The sequence below is a fragment of the Aquarana catesbeiana genome, linkage group LG03 (genome assembly GCF_042186555.1).
Source record: "Aquarana catesbeiana isolate 2022-GZ linkage group LG03, ASM4218655v1, whole genome shotgun sequence".
Taxonomy (NCBI): Eukaryota; Metazoa; Chordata; class Amphibia; order Anura; family Ranidae; genus Aquarana; species Aquarana catesbeiana.
Genome location: NC_133326.1, coordinates 562,520,459 through 562,540,654, shown reverse-complemented (window position 1 = coordinate 562,540,654; position 20,196 = coordinate 562,520,459). Strand labels below are relative to the sequence as shown.

At 41.6% G+C, this 20,196-nt stretch overlaps 1 protein-coding gene across 1 annotated transcript in view; it reads right to left on the bottom strand.

Annotated features, from left to right (window-relative positions):
* NUP205 (nucleoporin 205) overlaps positions 1-20,196 on the bottom strand; it is a 189,108-nt gene that overhangs the window by 91,590 nt on the left and 77,322 nt on the right. The window contains 12 exon segments of the mRNA XM_073623597.1: positions 1,550-1,589; positions 1,591-1,626; positions 1,628-1,672; positions 2,656-2,703; positions 2,705-2,778; positions 3,318-3,386; positions 3,389-3,418; positions 3,421-3,480; positions 7,018-7,099; positions 7,260-7,380; positions 10,243-10,432; positions 13,256-13,393. Of these exon segments, the coding sequence (XP_073479698.1) occupies positions 1,550-1,589; positions 1,591-1,626; positions 1,628-1,672; positions 2,656-2,703; positions 2,705-2,778; positions 3,318-3,386; positions 3,389-3,418; positions 3,421-3,480; positions 7,018-7,099; positions 7,260-7,380; positions 10,243-10,432; positions 13,256-13,393 (933 nt within the window).

Sequence of the window (20,196 nt, the reverse complement as noted above, 5' to 3'; positions counted from 1 at the left end):
AATATATAAAAAATTAGATTACATTAGAAAGCACCATGTTAAAAGAGAAGTAAGGGTTTGTTTTTTGCAGATTCATACTTACCTAGGTGGCTGCAGCATCGACCAATGCTGCATCTGTCCCCCGCTGGCTCTAACACTGAGAACCGAGCGATCAAACACTGCTGATCACTCGGTTTTCAGGGCTCCCTGAGAGGCTGACCTGGGTGCCTGTCGAGGCCTGTGGATGGATCCCGGCCATATGGTCGCAATCTGCCTGAGCCTGGACCGGCTCTGTGGCATCAGCCCGCTGTCTGCTGAAAATGAGTCAAATGAGTGCAGAACGAATTGCACTTATGTGACCACAGTAGAAGTACAGACAAATGAGCTTTGGTTGTACTTCTCCTTTAACTGTGCTTAAAAAAAACCTTCCAGGAGAGGTTTTGCGCATATTTTCTAGTGATTACTACAACTATATATGAGAGAGAGAGAGAGAGAGAGAGAGAGAGAGAGAGAGAGAGAGAGAGAGAGAGAGAGAGAGAGAGAGAGAGAGAGAGAGAGAGAGAGAGAGAGAGAGAGAGAGAGAGAGAGAGAGAGAGAGAGAGAGAGAGAGAGAGAGAGAGAGAGAGAGAGAGAGAGTGAGGAGAGAGAGAGAGAGAGAGAGAGAGAGAGAGAGAGAGAGAGAGAGAGAGAAGAGAGAGGAGAGAGAGAGAGAGAGAGAGAGAGAGAGAGAGAGAGGGAGAGAGGGGGAGAGAGATGAGAAGAGAGGAGAGAGAGCTCTATCTAAAATTTATAAAAATAGCATATAAATAATATAAACCCAACAACAATTATATAATGTTTTGCAGCTCACAAGTCCTTAGATGTGGTGGCTGCATTAGTTTTCTTTTTCTAGCCAAGAACATTTTTTGCAAGTACAGAAAAAAAACCTGTGTTCATGTAGAATTCCCGTGTCTTTGTTACTTTCTGTGGAGGAAATGGAAATCTCAAAAACAATCTTAGCAGCTTTCTCAGCTATCTTCTGTAACCTACGAAGCCACCTCCCTCTATGTCATTCAGAAGAGAAGGGGGGGGGGGGCATTTTTCATCTAAATCAGGAAAGTGGACTAGGGACTCCACTATAGATAAATCTGTGTGGTTCAGGTCCAACTCAAAGAGATCCCAAATCCTGCCCCACTTTGCCCTCCTCTCTATAGCAATCCTCTGTCCCTGTAATGGCTGCAAAACACCCATTGCTTCACGGAACTTATGATCAATCACTAAGTCTGAGCTAATGGCGGAAGGGGTGACACTACCACTTTCCTTCAACACCCAGCCGCCACCTGGCATTGTGGGGGACAGCTACAGCAGAGGAGTTGAAGTATAAAGTGAATTGGAATACAGATCATTTTCAGGAGGAATTCAAGAGAAAAAAATAAATAGAAGTACATTGTTCTCCGCATACGGTTTAGATATAATTAGCATTTCTAAATGTTTCCTAAAGGATAGCAAATCTTCACTTTAATGTCCAATTCAAACACAGGTTCACTTAAACCACATCACACTTTCAGCACCATAAAGATAGCCTACCTACCTGCCACAGAGAAAGGTAGGTGCTGCAGCTGGGTAATCAGGGAAATCTTGACTGGTCCGGAGGTAACGCAGGGTTGGGGCCTGAGGTATCGGCACAAGCGCATAGCTGGTAAATAACCTGAAATGATAATGCAGCGTGCAGTTAACCAATGGAACAAACAGATCCTTCATTTTCTAAAAACGAACAGCTTTAAGCCAGCTGGCTCCATCGCACTTTTTTTCCATACCAAGCACATTTGGCTTAATTAATCAATTTCTTAAAAATAAACACTATTTTGGACTGCTATACTGCAACCTATCCAACTTAACGTTCTCACACCTTAAAGAGACACTGTCATGTTGCTCATTCATGGCAAAGTGATTGGATTCTTGTAAATGCCCAGCTCCTGACACTTCATAATCACTTATCCAATTTTCCTCCCCACTGCTCATACTTCTGTTGCAGCCACCACCCACAATCCCCCCACTGCTTCTTCTGTTGTAGGCCACCACCCGCTTGTGGCATTTTTCTTTTTAGCGTTATTTTGATAGGCTTTTTAAATAAATCTCTTGGAATATATATATATATATATATATATATATATATATATATATGAGAGATTAGTTATTGATTGCTGTGATTGGGATAGCAGCTGGTACCTTTGGTCATCCAGTATGGAGGATTCATCCATACACAAGCAAGATAGACAATTTGAATTCTGGAGTCCACCTATCTAATAAGCATTGTGGGTGGTATCAGTGGTGGAGGGTGAACCACTGAGGAGTCTCACTTCTTTTGATGAAGCACGGCACAACGGATTAAAAATTTTTTATTATATATACACATACACACACAGTATATGCATTGGGACATTATTTATACAGAACACTGTGTGGTGGTAGTTATTTCACATAAGCGCTGCATTAATTATTTTAATCTGCAAGTGCTATCCTGCTTCTAAATAGCTGCTGTCAGGCAACAAAGAAAAGTCCTCACTAGACACCTTGGTAAATGGAACCCAAGCTTCACAGGAAGCTCTATCGAAGAAGTGCCTGCCAATCAGAAATAGGTGAAACTGCCATTAGGACAGGAGAGCCTTCACAAGTTCTCTTTATCATACCCGATAAACACAGTTCTGCCAGGGTGTGTGGGGACTCTCGGACAGCAACTGGCCCCTGTTCGTCCATCAGTCCCTTTCTTAAGGATATCCAGAATAGAGTGAAGACAAGTTCGTGGGCAGCCCAAAACACCTGCAAATTAGTGATAGCGATTAATCATTTTAGAATAGCAAACCAATAGATTTGTAATAAAATAGTTGAAAATGTTTCTCAGTAGACTGCTAAAACACTGTAATCAAAGCTTTTCAGTTTTCTCAGAATGAACTCTGAAATTGTGGGCTCACAGAGCCCCCTGAATGTCACTGATACATAAAGCAGTGATCTGTAGCCAAGTGTAAACAGTTAGAAATTGAGGCATAGATAAGTACTTGCCCAGGAAATTACTAAATTCCACCCAATTGCTTTTAACCCAGGGTGCCAAAACACACCCCTTGGGGGGCATGTTCGGCATGCTTCCTTGGTATTGCAGGAGAATATGGCAGAGTACAGCACTGTAGTAATCCCATCTGCACCACTGAGGATCACTCACCGGGGGAATAAAAAAAAAAGACCCCAGGGCATCATGGGACTGGACAAACCACAACTCCAAAAAAGTTTCCAGAAAAAACCCCACCACCAATCTCAGAGGGTAAGGGGGGGTTCTGCCCAACCTGGAGTTGGAATAAACATACCAGAGTCCTGAAGATTTGTTGTATTGACTGGCTTCTTCAGCTCAAACCCCAGCAGATAGAGGGCCAGGTTGGTGGTTTCATTTCCAAAGAGGTAATCAGAGGTCCAGGATGTGTATTTTGGTTTTGTACTGAACAGAGGCCTGTTCGCTTTCCTGTTCAGGTTCTGGAAGACAGAAATAATTGACACATCCAAAAAAAAAAAAAAAAAAAAAAAAAAAAAAAAAAAAAAAAGATGAATGTGCATGACAATTCAGAAAAAACACATCTAACCTGGTGTTCCAGTTTGCAGGCCAGGGTTGTGAGGTCACTGTCTTGTGCCTGGCTTCCTTGCAGCTTAACCTTATTGCTGGGAACTGCTGTCAAATTAGGTACCTGGTTCAGGCTAGCAAGCATGGCTGTGACAATGAGCTGCCAGCAAGACCCAGTAGGCATGCCATGTATCGCAATATAGGAATGTACACAGTAAGCTCTCACAGCATTGGGAAGGGCTGTGGTTAGCACTGTCATACTATTACAGGAAGTGCAGTGAGACAGCTAAATCCCAACAGGATCACCAGGAATTAAACCCCCAAAAAAGTATTAAAATTGCAGCTCACCAATGCTTAGATGTGGTGGCCACATTGGTATTCTTATTTTTTTTAATTTTTTTAATTTTTTTTTTTCTTAGGCTTTTTCCTTATTTTCACCTGGGTGATCTATTTACCAACCAAGCTGTTCAGACAAAGTAGCAGTTAGAGGGTAGAGACAAACCACGTAAAACTAACAGGGGTGCCTACAATGGACAACTTTTATTTAAGTAAAAATTATAAAAGAACCCAGGGTTAACGCTGCGCTAGAAATATAAATCCATTGAAAAATAAGGATAAAAATAAAACAAAAAGCTGCAAGCATCATAAAGTCCCATACTAAACTCAAATACAATAAAATAAAAAGAAGATGCAGCGCTAATATAATGATGTGATAGGTATATTAAACCCAAAAAAAGTTAATGGTGAAAAAAACTCTAAATTAATAAAAACTAAGGCAAATATCACACTAAAAATACTGAAAGTGATGCCCCAATTCTATCTAATACCAAAAAGATGTTTGAATGTTTAAAAATAATGCAGTGGATAATTAAAGTAATGGAAAAAAGACTCTCACATAAAAAACTAAAAGCAGATATCACAAAACTAGATTATTATTTTTTATTATATTAATTTTATAACAAACACATAAATGAAGTGATGAATATAAAACGTTAAAAAGGAGGATTAGCTTAACCAATCACTTAAAAATAAAAAATAAAAGCAAAAGTCCCAATTTCAAATAGTGCAAAAAAGGCCAATCAACCGAGTTCATATATAGTGTAAAAGTGATGCTCCACAGGAAATATAGTGAAAAAACAGTCCTGCATCCAAGATAGTTCACACCCGAGTGAGTAATGAGACTCCTTACCGACTGCAGATGACCACCATAAAGGTAGTCTCACTAAGCACAGGGAAATTCAGGTCTCCCAAAAACCTATACCGACATCTGCAGTTGAGGCTATGATCGTGATACTTCTATGTTGCAGCTTATGGTATGATGTAATACATATACGTCCTCATTGCTAGCATGGTGGTAAAGGGTCCATGGGGCAGATAATTAATGAGCCCCCTTTCTAGATTTAATTTGATTTCCTCAAGTGGAGTCGCAAAACAAAGAGGACAATGCCGGTTACAGATCTTTAAATTCAGCGAACTCCAAAAAGGTAGCATAATGCTGCTTCATTCAAGCAGAGACTGACACAATCTGTACTTGTTTTGTTCTGCCAGACATGATCATTCAGCCCGTTTACAGGCTATATGTATTACAACATACCATAAATTGCAACATAGAAGTACCACGATCATAGCCTCAACTGCAGATGTCGGTATAGGTTTTTGGGAGACCTGAATTTCCCTGTGCTTAGTGAGACTACCTTTATGGTGGTCATCTGCAGTCGGTAAGGAGCCTCATTACTCACTTGAGTGTGAACTATCTTGGATGCAGGACTGTTTTTCACTATATTTTCCTATATATACTATATATGGACTTCTCTGTTGGTTGATCATTTTTGCACTATTTGAAACTGGGACTTTTGCTTATATTTTTTCTTTTTAAGTGATTGGTTAAGCTAATCCTCCTTCTCACGTTTTATATTCATCACTTAATTTATGTGTTTATTATTTATTTTTATTACATTAATTTTATAACAATCTAGTTTTGTGATATCTGCTTTAGTTTTTTTTATGTGAGAGTCCTTTCTCCATTACTTTAATTATCCACTGCATTATTTTTAAACATTCAAACATCTTTTTGGTATTAGATAGAATTGGGGCAACGCTTTCAGTATTTTTAGTGTGATATTTGCCTTAGTTTTTATTCATTTAGAGTTTTTGTCACCATTAACTTTTTTTGGATTAATATACCTATCACGTCATTATATTAACGCTGCATCTTTTTATTTTATTTAAGTAAAACCTTATTCCCAAAAGTTAAACACTATATACTTTAACTGCTTATAAAACTGTAAGATGGCATTCAGCTTCAAATTTGTTAGCGATGTCTAAATTTGCTAGTCTTATGCCGCGTACACGCGATCGGACTTTCCACTAACAAAACTGTGGATTTTTGTTCGAAGGATGTTGGCTCAAACTTGTCTTGCATACACACGGTCACACAAATGTTGGCCACTAATTAAGAACGTGGGAACGTGGTGATGTACGACGAGCTGAGAAAAAGGAAGTTCAATAGCCAGTGTGGCTCCTTCTGCTTGATTCCGAGCATGCGTGAACTTTTGTGTGTCGGACTTGCGTACACACGATTGGAAATTCCGACAGCAAAGATTTGTTGGCGGAAAATTTGAGAATCTGCTAGCAAACATTTGTTGTCGGAAAGTCCGACAACAAATGTTCGATGGAGCATACACGCGGTCGGACTTTCCGACAACAAGCTCACATCCAACATTTGTTGTTGGAAAATCCGATCGTGTGTACGGGGCATAACACTACCCTCTCCTCAAGCTGACAATGCTGCTGTCCAAAGGGGTCTGTTTAACAACTTTATTCAGAATGCAGACACTCATATGCCCCGTACACACGGTCGGACTTTGTTTGGACATTCTGACAACAAAATCCTAGGATTTTTTTCCGACGGATGTTGGCTCAAACTTGTCTTGCAAGTCACACAAAGTTGTCGGAAAATCCGATCATTCTGAAGGCGCTGACGTAAAACACGTACATCGAGACTATAAACGGGGCAGTGGCCAATAGCTTTCATCTCTTTATTTATTCTGAGCATGCGTGGCACTTTGTCCGTCGGATTTGTGTACACAGGATCGGAATTTCCGACAACAAGGTCCTTTCACACATTTTCCGTCGGAAAATCCGACCGTGTGTACAGGGCATAAGACAGAAAATGTGTTACTGGCGAGGTCACCAGGTGAAATAAGAGAAAAAAGATCTAAAAAAAAAAAATATATCTACCACTTCTAATGATTGGTAAGCTGAAATATATTACATTTTTGCTTTTATATTTATTACTGGTTTAACATTTGCGTTTACAGCTCTTTAAGACTACTTTTTTTCCCTGGACTCTCTTCAACCCATTTCCCTGATACACAGGAATCATTAGTACAGTAAACCTGCCATAATAATAATAAAGTGACAAAAAGCAACCACAACCTTGGTGCACTTACCTTCCATGGGAATAACAGCCTCCTCTATATCCTCATTGTCCAAACATTCCACAAAACCAGCCATCAGTTTCTGGCTTATATTCTGCCACAAAAGAAAGAAAAAACAGATATAAATTTTTACAGGGAGTGGACACTACAAAATGTCTGAAAGGCATCAGTTTCTATTAAACATTTTAAGCTTCATCATTAAAAGACGCACATAAAACTGGCCAGCAACTATTGCTGAAAAGATTTATTTGTACCTGGTCCTGGGTAAAATCTCCCACAAGCTTGGCTTGTATGTTGACATTACAGGATATACTATGCAGGATCTTGGAACTTTCAAAGGCCAGTTCAGGGTTGCTGTTACTGTGATAAAGGTACCTGAGAAACAAATGAAGAGCAAATTTTATTGTTAACGTTATGCCTACCATACTTTAAAAGGTTTCCCAGCTTACAAATGATTTTACCTCCTCTGTTACTGTATGAATAAACTCATGAACAGCAGTTTGTGAAGTTATGACTGTTAGACCTAGGAGGTACTGTATATACATATTGCAGATTGGTGTGTACTGCAACAGAAGCTCTGTGAATCTCTAAACTTTAAAAGCTGAACTCCAGTCAGATATAAAATGACACAAATGAATGTAGGTCTGTATTCATAAATACACCATTCAATTTATTTTGTTAAATGCAAGCAATTTAGGTAGCCGAATAGGACTTGGTATCAGCCTACTGTAATTTTTTGGTAGAGCAGAGCACAGAATGGGAGAGGAAAAAAAATAGAACAAAGAGCCTATCAGTTGTGTTGCAGGGCTCCTGTGCTAACAAGGGACATGCTAAATGGAAGAGATAACAGAGTGACAGAGAGATGAGATCACTAGTCTGCAGCTTCACCATTCACTGCTTATTCACAGGCAATGTGCACATTTATCCATGTTTTATGCTTTTGAAGACCCAGCAAGTACAAAATAAAAACTACATTTTGATCTGCAGGAAATAAACTCAGCTCCTAAGTTCTGTTGTGGGCTGACAACACACAACATTTGAGTGAGTGATGTCAGCCATGCCCACTGTCTTTTGCTAAAGGACTCAACCATCCTGACTCTCAGATCTCTATAACATAAAGGATAACCATTTTAGCCTTCAAGATAACACAGGATGTGTGCAGTCGACAAAAGACAGCTCTGAATTTTTAAGGCCCCTTTCACACTGGGCGGTTTGCAGGCGCTATTGCGCTAAAAATAGCACCTGCAAACCGACCCGAAACAGCCGCTGCTGTCTCTCCAATGTGAAAGCCCCGAGGGCTTTCACACTGGAGCGGTGCGCTAGCAGGATGGGAAAAAAAGTCCTGCTAGCAGGATCTTCGGAGCGGTGAAATCAATGGGACAGCGCGGCTATACCGCCGGCAAAGCGCCTCTGCAGAGGCACTTTGCGGTGGTTTTTAATCCTTTCTCGGCCGCTAGCGGGGGGTAAAACCGCCCCGCTAGCGGCCGAATACCGACGGTAAAGCTTTACCGCCGACGTTGCCCCCGCCCCAGTGTGAAAGGGGCCTAAAAAAGATTTTTGCATTTTGCAAACAAATATAACAAAATACATGGACCAAATGGGAGAAAAATAGGAGATGTTCACTGTCAGGGTTTACATACAATAGTGGCAGCAGACAAAAATCAGGGTTCTTGCCTACTCATCAGGGCCACACTGAGACAGAGCTGTGCAAATCTCAGTACTGAACAGCCAATACATATACATACATGTAGCCAATATGTAAAACCCTAGTAATAAGCATCTCTAAATTGTTCCCTTTTTGTCAGCCAAATATACCATTAAATATAATTTTTGTTTTTGTTATATATTGTAAAAAAGCGCACAAGATGGGGTTACAGAGAATAAGAGGAGGAGAGGAGGTTGGTGTTCTTTTCAATGAGTCAGAAATGAAGTAGGCAGGACTGACAATGCATGCTTCGGAATATAGAGACAAAAATACACTGGGGAATTAACAGAGTGGAAGAGGCAAAAAAACCTGTGCCACGCTTCTAAACTGAGAACATGGAGCAGATCCAGTTCCTAGTTAAAGTGGGTGTATGCCCTTTTGTGAATTAGGCACAATCTGCTTTATTTTCTATGCTGTGTCAGACATGGCATAGAAAATTGTAGAGCTGGAGCATGTAGAAGGCTGTTAACCCTGGATTTGTTAGGGTTAACAGCCAGACAAAAAGGAGCTTTTCTCTTCCTACAGTATATTGAAAACTGACGCAATCCCTTATTTAGGGCCAGAACCCAGGCCAGTTTCTACTGGTGCAGGTAGCGCAAATAGACCTGAAAAAACAGGCCTATCAGCTTTGTTAGAGTGGCACACACTACTTATGCTAGTTAATATCCTTACTGTGCTGTCATGTCACAGAGAAAGGCTGACATTTTCTGGCACATCAAATACTTTTTCTGTACTTGCAGCATATGTAAAAGGAAAAAAAAACATTGGGAAATGCGCATGTATTACATTTAGATGTAGAATACTTACCTGTCATTGCGCTTTTGTATCCGTTTCTGTTTTGCCTTACTTTGTTAGAAATGTGCAAGTACAGTTTTTAGCCCAATAAACTCCTTTTACACTATTGGAGCTCTTTTTCGTTTTATTTGAGCCATGGCTGGAATATCCGGGTAACCAGAGTCCAAGTCTGTAGGAGTCGTATACGGATTATATACCATCCCCACTGCTTTTCCTTGGACCTTGCCAAAGGTGGATGTACTAAGGCTGATTTGACCGTAATTAGAGGGTCCCAGTGTTCGAGTAAGAGTAGATCTTAATCTGTGTGTCGGTATCTCTATTAAGGTGGAGGATTTACTTTTCTAGTTTCCCTCTCTTGCCCCACTTGAAGAGTTTCTATTTTCCATAGCCATTGGACTCTCTTTTGTTATACTTTTTGTATATTTATTTCAATTTTTTTTCTCTCTTCAGTGCAACTTACTTTTTATATATATGGTTTGTGTTATATCTCACATTATTTGTTGCTGCTATATATTTATTTTACAGAAGCGCAATATTACTTTATAGTTTCTTTATTACAGAGATGGGTTTATTAAATTTTGCAGTGACTTGGGAAAAAAACAAAACACATTCTATATACTGTATGCATTTCATCTGTGTAATTAGCTGTTTGCCTGAAGTTTAGCTTTAATGCAATTACTATTTATCTATTTGAACAAGTTATTTGAAAACAATTTAAAAAAAAATGCCTGGCACACCTTGCAATATTCACCACATGATCCGCCTTCTTTGATCGGAGGTTGATGCCCTGGAGCAGCTGTTCTAGAGGTGTGACAATGAGGGAGAGGTGGCTTTCCCGCAGTAGGTCCATAAAGAGGTTCTCCTTCTGTAGGGCAAGGTTCAGGAGCATGAAACAAAAAGCAACCGCTTTCTCCAAGTGCTTCTTGCCTAGAAAGCATAAGTTGGGGGAATGATTTATAAAATGAGCTCAGGGACATGGTACACAGGATCTGAACAGTGTGTGTGACAACATTCAACTTCTCCGGCCTAAAAATACTTTTGAAAAAGGTAACTAAATCACTAAAAATGAGAAAAAAAAGGAACAATACACTCCCCACACATACATTGCCATTTTAAGGACACTATTTCTAGCTAGGAAACTTATTGCCAGGAAATGGTTATCTACGGTGACTCCTACGCTGGCGGAGTGGACTGCAGCTGTGAACGATTCTCTTGTTAGAGAACAACTCACATATAAACACGGAGGTTGCCCGGATTAGCTCCGTTGAGCTTGGTTCACAATAGAATCCTAGGCGGCAGAATCACTACAGCAGGTGCGCCATCTTAGAACTTATCAGAGAGCGGGATCCGCTAGAGATGGGTCTGGAGGAGGAAAACATCACCCCGTTCATGCAATGACTTTAATTGGACAAGTGTAATGCAACAGCTGGGCACTGCAGAGGTCGATTTGTAATAGTTTGCTTAGTTTAATGGTTAACATTGAAAAATAACCGTACTCCACTCCCCACTGGTTAGGGGACATTGGTACCCTAAACCGCTTGTTGACCCTGTTGGGTCAGGAAGTAGGAAAAAGGGGAGAAGGAAGGGAAATAAAAAAAAAGAAAATGAAAAATGACCTATAGAGGATATGCAGGACAAGTAACGAGTTTTAGAAGTCACAAACATAATAAATGTATCACACAAGTATATCTAAATTTCCGAATGTGATGATTGTTTGCCTTATAAGGAATATGGCTGACCATTAAGTCATGTAACAATGATGTCAAGTGTCCTCATATAATATGAAATTTGATTTGATTCGTATGCTTTGAGGTTATTTTCAATAAAAAAGATCTGATTTAAAAAATTTAAAAAAAAGAGAAAAAAAAATGAGAAAAAAATGAGAAAAAAAAAAAAAAAAAAAACACGACTTACACCTACTTTTCTTATAAAGAAAGGGAAGCTAACATAAATCCAAATGTGTGACATCCTCTGTGGACCGATGGTGCTAGCATTTCTTAGGAGAAACCAGTCAGGGGTTCCTTGCTTCAGTGATACTCATCTCTCACTCCACCATCATATCGGGGAGCATACAGACAGTGCTGGTGCTCAGGCCTAGCAGCCAAATGTTAGGTCCAAACATGGTCACATAATGAGGTGGTGAAGCTCCCTCTAGGGTCCAACATTGGACAGACCCTGAATATTTTGGTATGGTGGCGGTTGCTGCATGGCATCGCTGCAGAGGAGAGTATGAGTGGATTAGCAGGGGACTCGGAATGGGAAAAAAACCCTGTTACACTTACCTGTAACGGTATTTCTGGTAAGTCTTCTGGTACGGTAAGTCTTCCAGGACGGCAGGCCTACAGGGTGTCGTCCTGGAAGACGACTTGAGAAAGTGTAATTTTCCCTTTAAAAGGAATCATAGTAGATCGTCTTTGTATTATAATCAGGGCTAGCAAAACAGGACAGGTGGGTGGTGAGTACCAGCTTTGCTGCCTTAAAGTCTCCAGCAAAGTCTTCACATTTCATATTTCCAGGAGTGATGAATGCATGCGTTTCCCACTGCAGTTAGAACTCAACGGTTCCTTCAGCTGGCCCCAACATGACATAATTGACAGAGGGGCTAGCGGAAGGAACAATTAAACACAGCCAGGTAACACAGAGCATGCAGCAGGAGACACAAAACTCCTGGAAGTGTCAAGTGATGAAAACTTTCCAAAAGGCTGTACTGTTTGAACACCACAGACTTGGACTCGCTACCTGCGCTACCTGAGGTAAGTATTCAGTCTTCTATTGCTGCCACAAATCTTCGCATTTACATTTGAGAAGCGACAGCGGTGCTTTACACTGCAGCCTGCTGCTTGGACAATCTACAAAAGATTACACCAGAAGTAGTCTTGCATTGTTGGCAATGAGCTATTTTCAGGCCAACTCACCTATGAAGTCTAGAGAGTTCAGTGGAGAATGTGCTTTTAAGTTGAATCCTCTGTTTCTATGCATAATCATTTAATGCATATAACATTAGGCAACACAGTTTTTCATAGACAAAGCAAGAGATCTGGTAAATACCAGTAATTACATGTCAAACTAGCTTGTCAAAAAATGTCAAAAATCAAAGGATAACAAACAATAATAAATACTCACACTAAGATAGATATATCTCTATCTCTAACAAATAAAAATGTGTATTTGCAGCTGCTGCACACAAAGTGCTAGTCACCCAAAAACAACAATAATAATTACAGTGCTTACAAAAATAAACAAATTATGAATTGATCCGAAAGTGTATGATAATGCCAATGAATTCCCAAATAAAGTACTCCTGTACTCTAATCTTCATAAAAGTGCTTTAGTGCTCAAAACTTCACTCTGATGTGACACACACCCCTCTTGTATCCCTACTCACCAGAAATCATGGACTCCCAGCTTTTCAGTCTGGGGGTCAAACAGGCTTTAACCCTTTCATGCCTAAGCCTATTTCTGACATTTGTTGCTTACAAGTTAAAATCTGTATTTTTTGCTAGAAAATTACTTATAACCATTGAAATGCTCCCCACTGTGTTGCATTTTTGAGTCATATGACCTATGAAAAGCGCACCATAGGCAAGGTAAAACCATGGCCAAATCCCTGCGCATTTTCAGCAACCATTATCGGAACTTTGTTCTTTCAGTACAATGCTGAAAACCCTATTTTCGGGTGATAATTTTTGGTGCATTACTAGCCTTAATTGACACTTTAATGCAATTAATCCAACTATTTCTCCACATTACCTGGAAAAGGAGAGTAGGTGTCCAACTGTGTGACGCCCTCTTCCAGCAGGCTAAGGCACAGTGCTAACGTCTGGGAATCATTAAGAAGATGATGCATAAGGGTGAAACCAGGAGGTTTAAAAGCAGCTCTCTCTTCCCCTGAAAACAAAGTGAAAAGCTGGAATGAATGCTGAATACCAAAACATGCAGCTGTAAAGAAAATGTTCAGTTTATTTAAGCGATAAATCCACTCAGAAGCTATGTTTCATATTTTGGCAAATGCTGGTTACTTAAATCTTCCACTGACTTCTTTCTCACATACTCCAGTAGAGAAATCTCATCCATGGATTCTGAAAGCATAAAATATTCTAGGGAATGATCTCTCCACCAGAGAAAATGTATAAAAGCTGGTGGGTAATTCAACATACCAAAAAAATTAGGATTTTTATAACAGCTTACCTGTAAAATCCTTTTCTTGGAGTATGTCACGTGACAGAGAGCCATAGAAGTAACTATATGGGTATATCGGCACCTTCAGGTGATGGACACTGGCACACCCAATACAGGAAGTTCACTCCCTACATAACCCCTCCTCCTACCAGGAGTACCTCAGTTTTATAGCAAAGCAATATACACAAATCCCAAAAGAGGGGAGAGACCTCTGTGTCCCATGATGTACTCCAAGAAAAGGATTTTACAGGTAAGCTGGTAAAAATCCTATTTTCTTTATCATACATCACGGGACACAGAGCCATAGTAGTAACTATATGGGACGTCCCATAGCAATGCTATTTGAGGGGAGGGAGACCCAACCCGTAGGGCACCTCCAGACTTGAGGACCTATACTGCTGCCTGCAGCACACTGCCCCCAAAAGGCAATATCCTCATGCCTTCTTACATCCACCTGATAAAACCTGGTGAATGTATGCACTCAAGACCAAGTTGCAGCCTTACAGATCCGTGCCTGGTGATGCACTGCCCAGGAAGCACTAACTGCTCTGGTAGAGTGCGCTGTGACTTGAAAAGGTGGAATCTTACCTTTTAAACTAGAAGCCTGAATTATAACTTGCCAAATCCACTTAGCGACAGTGGATTTCGATGTTGCCAGAGGGTCCTAGGAAAGGACAGGCAGCACAAATAAGATCAGTCTTCCGGATCTGAGCAGTCGTTTTTAAATAGACTTTGACCGCTCTCACCACATCAAGACACTGTAGAGACTGCTCTTCCCTAGAACATGGTTTTGGGAAAAACAATGTCAGGACAATATTTTGGTTCAGGTGAAAACCTGAGACCACTTTAGGCAGAAACCTTGGACGAGGACGCAACACGACCCTATCCTCTTTACAAGAAAGAGCAGCCAATTCCAAAACCCTCCTTGCTGAGGATATAGCAACCAAGAACACTAACTTCCTTGTCAGAAGAACTAAGGTAATATGCTGTATCGGTTCAAATGGCTGTTTTTGTAACACTGACAAAACTAAGTTCAAGTCCCATGGGTTCAAAGGAGATCTGACTGGCGGATTAAGCCGCATCACCCCTTGCATAAAAAACCGGACCAAAGAATGTGAAGCAAGCAATCCTTGAAATAAGACCGATAAAGCTGAGACCTGGCCCTTAAAAGTACTCAAGGCCAGCTTCAGTCTCTACCCCTAATTGTAGAAAGGCAAGAATTCTGCCTATGTTGCACTACCGAGGGTGCCAACCCTTGGATTCACACCAGGAAACATTAGCCCTCCAGACTATAATATATGTTTCTGGAAGCTGGCTTCCTTGCATTAACTAAGGTAGAGATACCTGACCCGGAAAGTCCACGTTTCTTTAGAATGTGGGCTTAAATAGCCAAGCCCTTTAATTTAGCGTTGGTAAGGTAGGATGGAATATCGGCCCCTGTGAGAGTAGATCTGGCCGTAGTAGAAGGGACCATGGATCCCCCACCTGCAAATAAGTTATGGCAGCAACTGAATTGGGGGGGGGGGGGGGGGGATGCATAAATCAGTGAGAACTGATCCCATGGGGTCACCAGCACATCTGTTCCACATACGAGTGGATCCCTTGTCCTGGACACAAAGTTGACCAACTTCATGTTGAATCTGGACGCCAGAAGATATACGTCCGGAGTTCCCCATTTTTGGCAAGCAGCCCGAAAAATGTCAGGGTGAAGGGACCATTCCCCCGGGAGCAACTGCTGGTGGTTCAAGAAGTCTGCCTGCCAATTCTCTACTCCCGGAATGAAAACTGCTGATAGGCACGGAACATTCCTTTCTGCCCAAGTTAGGATATGGTTCACCTCCCTCTGTGCTGCGAGACTCTTGGTGCCCCCTTGGTGATTGATGTAAGCCACAGCTGTGGCATTGTCGGATTGGATCCTGACAGGACAACCCCGTAACATGAATGTCCAGGCCTTCAGAGCCAGATCTGCTGCCTGAATCTCTAGGATGTTAATGGGCAAGGTCCTTTCTGTCCTTGACCACTGTCCCTGGACAGTTGTCTTTTCTAGCACTGCTCCCCAACCTGAAAGGCTGGCATCTGTCGTTACCACCTTCCAAATAACTGGTCTGAAGGGTTTTCATTTCAGCAGATTCTGGGTTACCAACCACCAACTGACGCTCCAGGACACCCTTGGGGACAGCCGCACTGGCAAGTCTAAAGCTTTTTGTTCCAAGCAGACAGGATACTGTTTTGCAACAGTCTGGAATGGAACTGGGCAACCGCTTTTATTGGTTTAAGGAAGATTTCTCTAGGTTGAGAATCCAACCTAGATTTTCCAGGTATTTGGTTGTAATGCGCATGCTTTGCTCCAAACAGGCCACCGACTGATCTATTAGCAATAGATCATCTAGGTACGGCCAAGACTGTTATGCCCTGTGCCCTTAACCTGGTTAAAGGTGGGGCCAGAACTTTTGTGAACACCCAGGGTGCTGTAGCTAGCCCGGGGGGCAAAGCTACAAATTGAAAATTATGTTGTTCTACCTCAAAAAGCAGAAACCTTTGGTGAGCGGGAAATATATGGACATGCAAATATGCATCCCTGATGTCGATAGATGCCAGAAGTTCTCCTGCTTGTAGGATAGAAACCACCGACCTGATCGACTATGCGAAAAGAGCGGATCTTCAGGAACTGATTTCGATTCTTTAGATCTAGAATGGGTCTGACATCTCCATTCGGTTTTGGCATCGTAAAAAGGTTTGAATAAAACCCCAAACCTTGCTCTTCTGTGGGGACTTGTATGATCACCCCCTGAGCCAGTAAGCGGTCTAGTGGCTGAAACAGAGATTGCCTTTTCCCTGGATCTTTGAAATTCCAGTTTGTACCCTAGAGTTACCATGGAGATGACCCATCAGTCCTGAATTTCCTCTTGCCAGACTTCTGGGAACTGCAGAAGTCTTCCCCCCACCCTGGCGAGCGGGGGCACCCCTTAATAATGAGGCTTTAGAATTCTGCTTTGCAGGTTTCCGCCCCCAGGACTTGTTTTTTGCCTGGGGCTGACTCTGAGGCTTTCCTCTAGACTCTGACGGCGCAGGCCATCGCTACTGCCTAAAGGGGGATGCCCATGGCGCAGAAGAAAGAGCCCGCATAAATGAAAGGTGTTTATCTCTTCTCTTGACTGGCAAAAGAGTACTTTTCCCACTTGAAATCTTTTGGATGTATTTGTTCAAATCATCCCCAAATAGCCGATCCCCACGAAAAGGAAAACCAGTCAGGAGCCTTTTGCATGGTGCCTCGCCTGACCAATTTTTTAAACACAGGATCCTATGCATGTGTACTAGCACAAGCGCAAGACGGGACGCCTGGTGAATAAAATCTTTATTGGCGTCTATGGCAAAACATAATGCTCTTGGTAGTTCGGCCAAATCCCGGGCTTGCTATACAGGAACCTCCTTAAGGGCCTTTCTATACTGGTCCTTTAGGGATTGACAGATGCCTATTACAGCGACTGCAGGCTGAGTAACGGCACCTGCCAAAGAAAAGGAGGATTTTAACAGGAATTCCAACCTTTTATCTGTTGGATCCTTAAGCATTTGTGCATTGTCTACTGGACAAGTTAGACTTTTATTCACCATGGAAATAGCAGCGTCAACTGCTGGTACATTCAATCTTTTGGCGAATTTCTCCTCCATGTGATAAAGTATTGTGAATCTCTTTGGAGGGAGAGAATGCTTATTCAGGTGATCCCATTCAGCATAAATAAGCTGTTCTAGTAATGCATGGACAGGAAACGCATGCAAAGGCTGTGAAGGTTTTAAGGAACCCAAAGAAGACTCACTTTCAGCTGACTCCATTAGGGGTAGCTTGAAAGTGTAATGAACTATTTCCGTAAGAGACTGTACCAGCAATTTCTCAGATTGCGGAGGCTGAAAAGGGTTCATCCACTGTTGTTTCCTCCGCAGAGGAGTAATCAGTTTGTCTTTACTCCTGATTGCCTGAGGGTAACATCTCATCCTCTACCCACTGTTCCCCTGGTAAAAGGGTCTAAGGTGGGGGAGGGGGATCCACCACGCTTCCTATCCCTTTGGATGGAGGATGCGATTGAAATCGCTAATCTTCCCTCTAGCCCCAACAGGGCTGAGGAAAAGGCATCTTCAAGTCACGTATACAGGGGTTGAGATGTGAGAAGCAGCTGCACCACCAATTGGTTCCAATGACTCCCCCTGGCTTGCTACTTCTTGTATTTCAGGAGAAGATGACAGTGTGGAGGCATGACTAGAGGTCCCAGCGCCTGGGGGTGAAAGTTTAAGGTACCTTTTTTGAGGTTTTTGCAGTGTCCTTTTTTGGCAGGCATAGTCCTAAGCACAAAGCAGAGGTACTATTTAAATGCATTAATCGCTGAATAGTCTGACAGTATAATGCCACTGATAAAAATTCAGCCTAGCGCTGGGAAAAATGTCCTTTCCTCTATTGGGAATGCCCATTTGCAGCCCTTACGTGCCCCACCGCTCCTGTGTCCAGAGTGATCAGCCAGCTTGCTTCTCCTCGCTACCCAGCTGAGGTGAGACTGCTTTTAGGGCTGCAACTAATGATTATTTTCGTCATCGAATAGTTGGCTGATTATTGTTTTGATTAATCGATTAATAACTTTAAAAAAAAAAAAAAGTGTGGTGTATAATTTAGTTAATATGTAAAGTTTTAAAAAAAGGCAATTTATTCTTAAATACCTCTATGCAGTGGTAAATAAAAATAGCCAACTATATGGTTAGGGAGCAAAATATCTAATCCACTCTGAGAATAACAGACAGAAGAGATATACTGTATATACTATAAGAAGAGATATACTGTATATACTATTAGAGGAGAGATAAGAACGTTCGTTCGATTTTCTAATCGTTAGTGGGGTCAAATCGACGTTCATATTCAACCACAGTGACAGGAAAATTTGGAAATAATAAAAAAACTTCTCGGTGAAAGGAATTATCAGACAGTGAATGTGGTTTTCGTTCAGAAATTACAATTATTATAAAAACAGAATGTTAAAAACAAGTGAAAATTTCAAACATTCTTTCATTCATCGAATGTACAAAGATTTTTCGTCTGAATATTCTCATCTGAAAATTGATCAGTGTGGCCAGCATAAGGCTCGGTGCACACCTACGCAGTTTGCTTTTGATCTGTTTCTGCAGTGCTCTTTGCTGTGCGTTTTGATTTTTGCGCACGTGATTTTGCTGCGATTTGCGTTTTTGCATTTTTTTTGGCCAATTCGTTGTTGGGCAGATTAAAAAACACAAATTGCTGCAAAAACGCATTACATGCTTTTCTGCAGCTTCTCCATTAAAGTAGGTTGAACCAAAAAAGCACTGTTTTGCGTTAAAAAAAAGTCACTGACGCTTTCCAAATACACAGTGGCTGAAAAAGCATAGATGTGAACGGGTCCCATAGGAAACCATGTAAATGAACTGTAGTCCGTTTCTGCAAAAAGCACAGGGATGTGAACCAGGTGTAAGATGTTTAGTAACATAATGGGGTTAAAAAAAACGAATATTAGCCCTTTATAGTACAAAAAAAGCAAATAATCACTACTGTAAGGGGTTCATTTTTTTACTGTAGAACTGTGAAAGAAATAGTTACAGTAGCAATTATTTGCTCTTTTTGTACTATAAAGGGCTCATTTTATAGTTTTTTTTTAAACCACATTATGTTACTGGCCGATTAATCGTTTATGAAAATGGTAATCGATTAATTTCATAATCGATTAGTTGTTGATAATTGTTTCAGCCCTAACTGCTTTTGAATAATATCTCCACCATGCGCTTGTGCAGTGTGTCCTCGTGGACGCTACATCCCACACAGGGCACCGCACCTAGGCCACGCCCCCTCTGCTATGCACCTACCCCCACTTTCGTTTGAATTATAAAACGTTCCTGCAGACCCATCACGAGGGAGGGAGGCAGAGCCCAACAATAACGCAGAGCAGGGGGGAACTTAAAGGCAAAGAATAACTGGACCTCCGCACCCCCGGGGGGGGGGGGGGAGGCGGAATATATGCAAGTGGAGCAGCAACATCTGTTGAAATACCTAACCCTTTCAGTCCCTCCAGGGGGGAGAAATGCGGGTGGCAGATCTCTTACCTCCATGAGGAATCCCGCTGTGACAAGCTGCTGCTGAATCCACATACAGACTGACACTGAGCTGAAGTGAAGACAACGAATTAAGGTATGTGCATTTTACTTTGTGGAGATTTAAGGCATGACAACATTTTTCCCCAAGGAAGAAAAAAACCATAGGTGGACTATTCACAGTTCCTAGGCTTCCCTTACCTTATCCTCGCCGCAGGATACTGCTGATGACAGACAGATCCAAACTTCACCCATCACGGCGGGCTATGTTTATCAAACCTTCAAGGACCGGGTCCCTTTTTATCGGGGTTCCACTCCCTTGGACCTGTATAGCACCCTGCCAGGAAAAACTTTAGGTAATGTGAGCATGACCAAAGCCCTGGGTCCCGGTATCCAGCCCTGCAAAGAGAGGA